Source organism: Chiroxiphia lanceolata, chromosome 19 (assembly GCF_009829145.1).
Source record: "Chiroxiphia lanceolata isolate bChiLan1 chromosome 19, bChiLan1.pri, whole genome shotgun sequence".
In the NCBI taxonomy this organism is placed as follows: Eukaryota; Metazoa; Chordata; class Aves; order Passeriformes; family Pipridae; genus Chiroxiphia; species Chiroxiphia lanceolata.
Genome location: NC_045655.1, coordinates 360883 through 371763, shown reverse-complemented (window position 1 = coordinate 371763; position 10881 = coordinate 360883). Strand labels below are relative to the sequence as shown.

Here is a 10881-nt window from a genome sequence, read left to right as displayed (position 1 = left end):
AGGCAAAGACTCTGGGCTCTGTATACATAGAATAATGCTTCCAAAGTAAGCTAAAGTTTCTGGATTTTGTGCTTTGAAATTCCTAGATGCTAAAAGCTCTTGTGAGAGGCAGTCCCTCAAAGTCATTGCAGGGTGTAGATCCATAGCAGATAGCTTTTGCTGAGAGAGATCAGCACTTCTACAACATGTCCAGAAGTAGCATTACAAATGCCTTCATATTCCTTTCATCATTTTCTTGCACATAAAACCACTCCATGTTGTCAGTTTCAGTACTGTAATGCGATGCCAACACGTCAGAGTTGTTCAATTCTGTCCTTTTTCTTCTTTAGTCTCACAGGGCATCAGACAGCGCATGAAGTAGCAGGAGTTTGGAATTTTTGTATTACTTTTTTTCTAGCCTGTATATTAGACTGCTTATGCTTCTGTTTAAGCTAGTTCCTGCCCACATTATTTCTGTTTTTGCTATTTCTAGTTTTTTACTAGGTATTTAAAAAAAGGTAAAATAAAACTGACCATAAAGCAGTTTTTGAAATATTTCTACTAGACAAATCCATGATAATGTCTGACACATATTGGTACACATTAATTATCTTTTAGTGATTCATCACTAATATTAGTCTGTATAATATGTTAAAGCTAAAAGGTACTTTGAAATTCTTTGAAATGTCATATCACATATTTACCTAGATATTGTGTTAATTACCTAATACTATGTTATTATTATTGTTAATTATAACTAATTATTATTGCAATATATGATATTCCTTTATTGGCTAATTTTGCAACAGATCTGAAAAAATGTTTTATATTTCGTATATATGATAAACAGGTTTGTCTTTCTAGATTGGGAATGACTGATCTTCACAATTTGTTCCTGCTTGGTATAGACAGAAACCAGTTGAATTTCCCCTGAGTGGTATTACAACATAGAAAACAGAAGGGTGTTAGGAATATCTCCACTTGGAAATCTCATGTGAGAGCCAATCTGTGCAACTTACAGATCTTACTTGCATCTAAATTTTTAGATGTCTAACGAAACAATCTCAGTGGCCCTGTGTGTATGGCTTTGAGAAGGATGTGGCTGTGCAGCTTTCTGAGTAGCAGATGAAGATAGAGCACACCAGCTTTTGAAGAATTCTAGCTTGATATTCTCTCTGCCCTCACTTGGGCACACAGGCATCCCATCTAAGGGGGATGTCTCCAAAGATAATACACCTCTGCCTACAAAAGGAACTTTCTTTATTAGCACTTCTTCAGCAGATACTTAAAACTGAGGCTTAAGTTAAGTGCCTGATTAGCCCTCCTCTATTAGTCATTCAGCACGACTGGATAAATATAAATTACAAATGCACAGACACTGATGCTTTTCTGTATTCTTCCAGAGCAACTGCAGCCATGAGCTCGGATGCAGAGATGGCAATCTTTGGAGAAGCTGCTCCCTATTTACGGAAGTCGGAGAAGGAGAGAATTGAAGCCCAGAATCGCCCATTTGATGCTAAGACAGCCTGTTTTGTAGTGGATGATAAGCAAATGTATGTGAAAGCTACCATACAGAGCAGAGAAGGTGGCAAAGTCACAGTTAAAACATGTGACGACACGGTAAGTGATACCAACTGTAACTCATATGTGATCATTCAGTTGAGGCAGTTCCCTGTTCCAGATTTCTCCTCCTCTTGTTCCCTTCTATTTTTGTCAGACTGTGACTGTAAAGGATGATGAAGTCTTTCCCATGAACCCACCCAAATTTGATAAAATCGAGGACATGGTCATGATGACCCACCTCCACGAACCCGCTGTGCTGTACAACCTCAAAGAGCGTTACGCAGCCTGGATGATCTACGTAAGTGGCAGCAGCAGCTTCCTTTGGGCAACTGGAGGAACTGCTCTGCCAGGCCCAGGGGAAGCCAACGTGCTGTGTCCCTTCCTCGCAGACCTACTCGGGTCTCTTCTGCGTCACTGTCAACCCCTACAAGTGGCTACCCGTGTACAACCCGGAGGTGGTGAGTGGCTACCGAGGCAAGAAGCGCCAGGAGGCCCCTCCACACATCTTCTCCATCTCTGACAACGCCTATCAGTTCATGCTGACTGGTGAGTCTTTTGGCAAGAGTGGAAAAACCTGATATGCATTTGGTCAAGGAACACTTGATATTTTAGGCCTCTTAGAGTCTACTCAGTGGTCCCATAGTCCTCCAGCACAACTCAAGATCAGACTGCCTGTGACATCTTAATGACCTCTGAGCTGTCAGATAATGAAGGAAAAGCAGTAGCTGGCTGTATGGCTTTGTGCTGCCTCTCCTTGTAGGGAACATAAAGAAATGGTAAAGAAGAAACACAGCAAACAATTTGATTTCAAGTAAATAAGCCAAGGTCTACATATAAAAAACCCAAAGATTAAGTGGGAAGCCTTATAAACAATCATTGCTTGAAGTTAAATGTTGAGCTGCTTCACCTTTTCTGAACAAAAAGAAATCCAGATGCTCACTAATGCAGAATTTACCTTATCATGTAACAAAGTGATAAATACAGATACAATATAGTTCTTTCCCTTGAAGTGAGTTAGTTGTATCCAAGGAACAGAAGCCCTCCACATCTCATTTGAACAGCTCTTTCTGCGATTTTGATTTCAGATCATCACAACCAGTCAATCCTTATCACGTGAGTATATTTTGGTATGAGTGACAAAGTTGACAGAAAAGTGAAAATATTTCCTGTAATAATTAATATTTTTACTTCAACAGCGGAGAATCTGGTGCAGGGAAGACTGTGAACACAAAGCGTGTTATCCAGTACTTTGCAACAATTGCAGTTACTGGTGAGAAGAAGAAAGATCCACAGCCCGGCAAAATGCAGGTATGACATCAGCTCCCCCTTCTAGCATTTGCCCACACTGTGCCCACAGAGCAAAAAGTACCAATGTGTATTTTGGGGCTGCAGGACTGTCAAAAGCCAGAAAGTGTGTGCAGCTTAGTCAGGATGCACAGCCTGAGCATACCTATGCTTGCTTACCCCTGCTACCCAGCCTTCATCCCTCTGAACTCTACTTATAAGACCATTTTGTCAACATAGGAAAGGCCGAAGCCTCAGTTTCTCTCCAGTCTCCATTTACACACAGGAGTCTTCACCAGGGAGAGAAAGACAATGTTAGACAGCAACTTTCGCTGTGCTGTCCATCTATGTACCTACCCATCAGCATCCTCTGAGATCAGCCACATCCACAGCACCTGAGTGGCTGCAGGTGTAGAGAGAGCAGTCAGTTCCCACTGACACATAGTTGTGTCATTCCTGGGCCTTGGTTCATTCCTTTTGACAAGGGAAGTACAGGAACTCTGGACTCCAGAGTGATTGTGCTGAAGTTAAGAATCATTTCAATTGCATCAGGTGGTAGTTTCCACTGTCTTGTTTTCCTGCCTGTGGTCAATGGAACAGCCCTGAAGGGCAGTATAAGAAAAGGGACAGATTTGGGACAGCTGGGACTACTTGCCTGACTGTTAGAAAGTAACCTCAGAAAGAATCCTTGCAAGAAAGCAAGCACATGCCCTAATGTCCCTTTGCTGAGCAGCACAGCTGCTGCAATCTGAACCCACTAGTACATTTGCAAGGCTTCATTCCCCCGCACCGAGCAAGCAACAAACACCCTTATGGCACAAGTGTATGACCCCACAGCCTGTGAGATGGTATGTGCATCAAAGGGGGTGACACTTGTCAGCACATTATTTGAGTACCCAAGGGCATAGCAGAACTTAAGGAGATTCCAAGGCTGAATGTTCTTTTCGCACTCAGAGACAGGTGTCTGTGATTGATGGGTTGTTATGGCCAAGGCAAGTTCATCACAAGCAGTCTTTCCATCAGCAGCATGTTAGAATCTCCTGGGCTCAGCTTTCATCAGCTGCTCACTATGCCAGGACTGATCTCAGAAAAGCTTTGAGACAGCTGAGAGATGTCTGATATAAGGAATATCACCTAGCTCTCAGACTGACAGCAACCTGTTCTGCCCTATTCTGAGTTAATTCACAGAATACTCTATTTTTTTTTAGTATCCAATCTTGGTGACAATAGTACGTGCCTCTTCATAAGAACATTAAATAAAACACTCAGTCTATTGTTCTTTGTAGCCCAGCATTCTATCGCAGATAGAGGCTGAAATCAGATGCTAGGCAAGAGTATAGGAATAAGGGATGTATGTAACAGCATTTCCCCAGAATACTGCCTCAGTCTCCAGCACATCATCACACAGGACTCCAGAATGAACTTGTGTAAAGAATTGCCATGTCTTCTTCCATGCTGTTATCCACTTACAATTCTCCCATGGTAGTTCCCTGGTTAACAGCTGTGAACTAAAAAGAGGTTTGATGTTGGTGTAGTCAGCTGCACTGACACACATCTCTCCTCTCCTCTCCTCTCCTCTCCTCTCCTCTCTCCTCTCCTCTCCTCTCCTCTCCTCTCCTCTCCTCTCCTCTCCTCTCCTCTCCTCTCCTCTCCTCTCCTCTCCTCTCCTCTCCTCTCCCTCTCCCTCTCCCTCTCCCTCTCCCTCTCCCTCTCCCTCTCCCTCTCCCTCTCCCTCTCCCTCTCCCTCTCCCTCTCCCTCTCCCTCTCCCTCTCCCTCTCCCTCTCCCTCTCCCTCTCCCTCTCCCTCTCCCTCTCCCTCTCCCTCTCCCTGAGAAAGTGCACTTAGAAAGCTGAAAGGGCATTACTCTATGGATTTAGGATTTTTTTATTGGAAAAAAAAAAGATACAGAGCTTCATATTCTACTGTTGCCTTAATTCTATAGGGTCCATCTTCACGGTGAACTAACAAAAACTAATTTAAACCTGCTGTGCCATCTGCAGACAGTGCTGAGAACGGCACTCCCTCTCCACTGCAACTTGTTCAAGGCTGCACTGAGCAGTACACTCACAAAGATGCAGTAACTGCAGCAGTGCCGCTCCTCTTTCATCTGGATAAAAAATGATTTATCTTTTTTTTCTCATTCTTTTTTTCCATATGTTTCAGAAATTATCCCTGGCAACACTTTCATGCCGTGACTATGTAGGATCAATCATGACTTTGCTAGAGACACGCTAGTGCCTGTAGCACTAGTGCCTGTAGTACTAGTGTGACTAAGCACACCAGTGACTCTGCTTCCTGGACTGTATCTCACAAAAAAGGAGAGACATAATGTCACAAAAGCTTTTTTTCTCCAACCATATTTTTGCAGTTAACAAAGAGAGATACAATAGAGTATCAAAACTTTACATGTTGAACATTCCTTCAGAAGTAACACAGGGGAAAAAAAAACATAGAGTCCCTGTTCTCTACTTATCTAAGTTTGGTGTTTGAGTGTCAGGCTTTGTCCATGTCTCACTGTTTTCAAAGCATTCTGAGAGAGGTATTGCTGCATCCTGAAAGGCTGCTGTTGTTTGAATGCAATTGCAAGACTTCACATTCTCCTTGGTAGATGCTTCCCACCAAAGGATGTACCTCTTTCTGTGTGTCCTGGGCTCAAATAACCTTAAAAAAAATTTCCAGAATCTTCACATTTTCTTTAGCTGTCATGGCCTTTGCGAACAGAAATGTGGAAACACATCTCGTATAGATTTCAAACTCCCTGAGCTGCACTGCAGTGACTCTGTATGTGATACCCAACATCTGATATCAGGTACAAGAAGCAAATAAAACACAGATCTTTCTTTCAGCAGTCTTCACTTTGAAACCAATGGCAATATTCATGAGTGTTGGCTGATGAGTGCTTAAAAACTCTGCTAATTTTTAGGTTAAAATCACATGTGATGTGTAAAAATTATCTGTTTGTAATATCTCTTTTGCAATATTCGTTATTAACCAGTAGTAAAGTTGGTAAGAAGCACTTTGTCCTGTAACTAGGGAACTCTGGAGGATCAGATCATCCAGGCCAACCCACTGTTGGAGGCTTTTGGCAATGCCAAGACTGTGAGGAATGACAACTCCTCACGTTTTGTGAGTTCATTTCAGATTTGTTGGAATACAGATATTTAATACAAGTCTCATTCATTGATTGTCATAACCAATGGGTTGATCTGCACTGCTTCATAGGGAAAATTCATCCGGATTCACTTTGGAGCAACTGGCAAGCTGGCCTCTGCGGATATTGAAACCTGTGAGTTGGAGCAAGTCAGTGCAAGCAGAACTTGTGCACTTACAATCTCAAATTTATCAGGAGACTAATGGCACCACTCTTTTGGTTAGATCTCCTGGAGAAATCCAGAGTGACTTTTCAGCTGGCCAGTGAAAGGAGCTACCATATTTTTTACCAGATAATGTCCAACAAGAAGCCAGAGCTCATTGGTGAGTGCTAGCAGTGCTGGACTTGGCTCAGTGAGTGCTTTCTCTTTCTACTGTGACCTGCCCCAGTACCACTAAAGGTGCCCATATACCTGCAGATCTCCTCCTTATCTCCACCAACCCCTATGACTTCCCCTACGTGAGCCAAGGAGAAATCACAGTTGCCAGTATTGACGACAGTGAGGAGCTGCTGGCAACAGATGTGAGTTCAGCCGAGCACCCTCGACCAGTCCAGCAGCCAGGGAGGCCTGGCCAGCTGGGGCCCAGTGCCTACATCCCAGTGCTGCGGGACTGGGATGGTGCTGGACGCCCGTTGTGGGCAGGGAGAGAAACCCCACCTGTGCATCAGCCTTTGTGCTTTCCCAATTTGCCCATTGCCTCTGCAGAGCGCCGCGGACATCCTGGGCTTCAGCCCCGATGAGAAGGTGGGGATGTACAAGCTGACAGGGGCTGTCATGCACTATGGGAACATGAAATTCAAGCAGAAGCAGCGGGAGGAGCAGGCAGAGCCAGACAGCACAGAAGGTAGAGCTGACTGCAGAGTTTGCTTGTGACCTGCTCCAGGAGAGAGCTAGTAACACAGTCCCATAAAGTGCCCAACACTTTGAAAGATATTTTCCCTTCCAGAAACTAGTTTTTTTAGGTTTATTGCAAGTTCCACAAAGTCAATGATTTAATTTATTTTAAATAAATTAATTTATTTAATTTATGAAACAGAGAGACATAAAGCTTAAGCATTGCTGCAGGCTTCCAGGCATGGAACAGGAGTGAGCTGCAGCTTATACACTGCCTTTGGAGCAGGGAGAATATTCTCCATTGGACTGGAGAGGAGCTTCTCTTGACAATAGGTGCATTTGAGTAGTGCCAAAAGTAGACTTCTTGTGACAGAAACATCCCAGCAGACCACGGCACCTTTCTTTGTCTCTTTTGAATGCATTTGCTGTCTCTAATCCTAGTGGCTGACAAAGCTGCCTACCTGATGGGTCTGAATTCTGCTGATTTGCTCAAGGCTTTATGCTATCCCAGGGTGAAAGTCGGGAATGAATATGTAACTAAAGGGCAAAATGTCCAACAGGTACATAAACACCTGATCAGTTTCTCAATTTCTTCACACAGTTCTTTCAATTTCAAAGCTAACTCAACATTTGTAACTGCCATGGCTGCACTTCTTACAGGTGTACAACTCAGTGGGTGCATTGGCTAAATCAGTCTATGAGAAGATGTTCCTGTGGATGGTTGTTCGCATCAACCAACAGCTGGATACAAAGCAGCCCAGGCAGTTCTTCATTGGTGTCCTGGACATTGCTGGCTTTGAAATTTTTGATGTGAGTTACCCTAGGTACACCTGCCTATTGAGGACTGCTTGAAACTAACTGGCTTTTCCTTATATTTTGAATTTGCAGTTCAACAGCCTGGAGCAGCTGTGCATCAACTTCACCAATGAGAAACTGCAACAGTTCTTCAACCACCACATGTTCGTGCTGGAGCAGGAGGAGTACAAGAAGGAGGGAATTGAGTGGGAGTTCATTGACTTTGGGATGGACCTGGCTGCCTGCATTGAGCTCATTGAGAAGGTAGAAGTAATCTTTTCATTGTAGGAGAACACACTTCTTTTATGATCATTTATTTTAGTCCAGTAATTCTTGATCAGTTGACAAATTACTATTGAACTACCCTCTCACATCAGAAGAAGCAGCTTATAAAACCAAAGCTTTTGGAGTAATGGGCTGCCTCTGCACAAACAATGATTTCCTGAAGAGCATTGCTGGGTTGGAAGGGAGAGGGGCTACACAATGTTAATTTGGAGCCTCTAATGATTGCCTTTAACAGTAAGGTGAACCTCAACCCCTACTCCTTGCAATAATGGCTCCCCTCCCCAACCCTTATTTGCTTCATGTATTCATGTTTCTCCCAGCCCATGGGCATCTTCTCCATCCTGGAAGAAGAGTGCATGTTCCCCAAGGCAACTGACACCTCTTTCAAGAACAAGCTCTATGACCAGCACCTGGGCAAATCCAGCTACTTCCAGAAGCCCAAACCTGCCAAAGGCAAGGCTGAGGCCCACTTCTCCCTGGTGCACTATGCTGGCACAGTGGACTACAACATCTCTGGCTGGCTTGACAAGAACAAGGACCCCCTGAATGAAACTGTCGTGGGGCTGTATCAGAAATCATCCTTGAAGCTGCTGTCCTTCCTTTTTTCTAATTATGCTGGTGCAGAAACAGGTAAGTGATTTTTCAGTGATGACCAATAAGGCAAGAATCAACTAAAGTCTCCTCTCTTGATATACCATAGGCTACCATCCCCTAATGTGACCTTGTTCTGGTGTCTATCCAAATATGCCAACACTAAGACACCATCTGTGCTGCAGAGAAGTAAAGTGTAGCAAGTCCGATGCCAAGTGACAGGAGGTGTATGTTTCCTGACTGCGTTGTGAATCACATCATGTTTACCCAGCCACTAGACAGGTGCCAAATATATGTGCAGAGTGCAAGCACTTTATAGTCTTTGGAGACAGAGTTTTGTTTCTTGAGGTGAGCTGGAAGAACTAAAAGGAGACCATGGAACTATTTCATATCCAGCTGAGCAGTCCTGGTTTTGCAAGGGAAAATGAGAGACAGGGAATATAATTTAGAAGTTCTCTATGGGCATAAGAAAGCAGTCCAATCTCTTGCCTTTTTTTTTTTTTGTTTTAGAAGACTATCAAGTTGGACAGTCAGTAAGCATTACCAAAAATGGCCACCCAGATTTCTACAACAAAACCCCAATATTCTGGCAGCCTGGATGCTGAGCAAAAAGTCAGGCACGGGTACAGCAGGGTTTGAGACTCAAGACAACAGTGCATGGAGGCTTCCCTGGGGACAGCTTGGCTGACATATAGTGTGCCTGAGCAAGCCCCTAGGGGATACTGGGGACGAGTCAGCTCTGAACCTTGCAAGGTACCATCAGTATCAGGAAGACAAGAACATAGGTTGTACAGATAAAATTTTGGACAAGGTGTGAAATTCAGAGCAGAAAGATTCCATTAAGTCTCAATTTAATTGGCTTCAAGGGTGTAGCAAATATGAAAAGACAGTGAGATCCTTGGACTTGAATTCCTGAGACTATAATTTGCTTCCCATCTCGGGTCTGCCATAACTCAGAATAGAACTGTATTCTTCACTTGGAACATTGGATTAGCAGATTTTTCTAAAGAAGACTTCACTGCACTAATAAATGAATGTCCACTGCTGAGTCACATTCTTGTGGTCTTTCACCTAATCAAAAAAAAAATTTAAAAATGGGGCTATGGGTAATAGTAAAAGCAATGTGACTAGTAGCACAGAGTACACTGTTAGAAAACTTATGTCAGGCTGCACTGTTCCATACCAGCAAAGCCATATACACTGTGGTGCAACATAAATCTTACATTGAAATCTAATACACCATACACTGATCAACAACTAGCTAGCACCGGTTCACTAAACTCTCATGTAGCACTGTTTCAGTATTTAAAATTAGAGTATTTTATCAGCCTAAGGCCAAAGACAGAAAGGTGAGGCCTACAAAACGTACTGCTTATTATAACTGTTCACCTCCCATCTACTTCTTCCAAGGTGATAGTGCTGGTGGTGGCAAGAAAGGTGCTAAGAAGAAAGGAGGTTCTTTCCAGACAGTGTCTGCTGTGTTCAGAGTATGTGAATTTCCTTTTATATGAGCCATGATTCCACATAATGATCTGAGGGCTAGAACATCTGTCCTTTAAAGAAAGCTGAGAGTTGGGGTTGCTCAGCCTGGGGAAGAGAAGATTCCAGGGACACTTTATTCTGGATTTTCAACATATAATGGAGCTTATCAGAATGACAGAGAAAGACTTTTTTACCAGGGGCTGTAGTGACAGAACAAAAGGCAATGATTTTAAACTGGAAGAGGATAGGTTTAAATTGGATAGAAGGAAGATATTTTTTTTACTATCAGGGTGGTAAGGCACTGGCACAGGGTGCCCAGAGAAGCTGTGGCTGCCCCTGGATCCCTGGAAGTGTCCGAGGCCAGGTTGGATGGGATTTGGAACAACCTCGGATAGTGGACAATGTCCCTGCCTACAACAGTGATGTTGGTCTTGATGACCTTCAAAGGCCCCTTCCAATCCAAACCATTCTGTGATTCTATAACTCCTTGACATTTGAATAAGAATGCCAAAGCTCTGTAGTTTGAAGCTGAAACCCTTGTTTTGTGCTATCACAGGAAAATCTAAACAAGTTGATGACTAACCTGAGAAGCACCCATCCTCATTTTGTGCGTTGCCTGATTCCTAATGAGACCAAGACACCTGGTAAGTCCATCATTATACTCTGAAATGTGAGACTGATGGGAAATAGCCTGCTTAGCTTCCAAACCAACTTCTGAACAGCTTCCTTTGCATGTGAAGTCCTTGTGGGGGTTGGCCTGCGGGACAGTAACCAATGGAACTTTCTTGTGTTGTCTACTGTGACTGTAAAATTTTGGTCCACAACACTTACTCATCTTTACTAGTGTGTGTACAGAACTAAAGGTGATAAAGATGGCTTGATTACAACTGATAAAATTGTCTATTGTGGGTAACA

At 43.3% G+C, this 10881-nt stretch overlaps 1 protein-coding gene across 1 annotated transcript in view; it reads left to right on the top strand.

Annotated features, from left to right (window-relative positions):
- Nucleotides 1–1382: 1382 nt before the first annotated feature.
- Nucleotides 1383–10881, top strand: part of LOC116796361 (myosin-1B-like) — a 33444-nt gene continuing 23945 nt past the window's right edge. The window contains exons 1-16 of the mRNA XM_032706927.1: nucleotides 1383–1599; nucleotides 1697–1840; nucleotides 1932–2088; nucleotides 2628–2655; nucleotides 2739–2850; nucleotides 5861–5953; nucleotides 6050–6113; nucleotides 6203–6301; nucleotides 6397–6500; nucleotides 6685–6823; nucleotides 7255–7373; nucleotides 7474–7623; nucleotides 7702–7872; nucleotides 8214–8523; nucleotides 9895–9971; nucleotides 10523–10610. Coding sequence (XP_032562818.1) covers nucleotides 1396–1599; nucleotides 1697–1840; nucleotides 1932–2088; nucleotides 2628–2655; nucleotides 2739–2850; nucleotides 5861–5953; nucleotides 6050–6113; nucleotides 6203–6301; nucleotides 6397–6500; nucleotides 6685–6823; nucleotides 7255–7373; nucleotides 7474–7623; nucleotides 7702–7872; nucleotides 8214–8523; nucleotides 9895–9971; nucleotides 10523–10610 — 2059 coding nt within the window. The 5' untranslated portion in view covers nucleotides 1383–1395. The remainder of the gene's footprint in view (nucleotides 1600–1696; nucleotides 1841–1931; nucleotides 2089–2627; nucleotides 2656–2738; nucleotides 2851–5860; nucleotides 5954–6049; nucleotides 6114–6202; nucleotides 6302–6396; nucleotides 6501–6684; nucleotides 6824–7254; nucleotides 7374–7473; nucleotides 7624–7701; nucleotides 7873–8213; nucleotides 8524–9894; nucleotides 9972–10522; nucleotides 10611–10881) is intronic.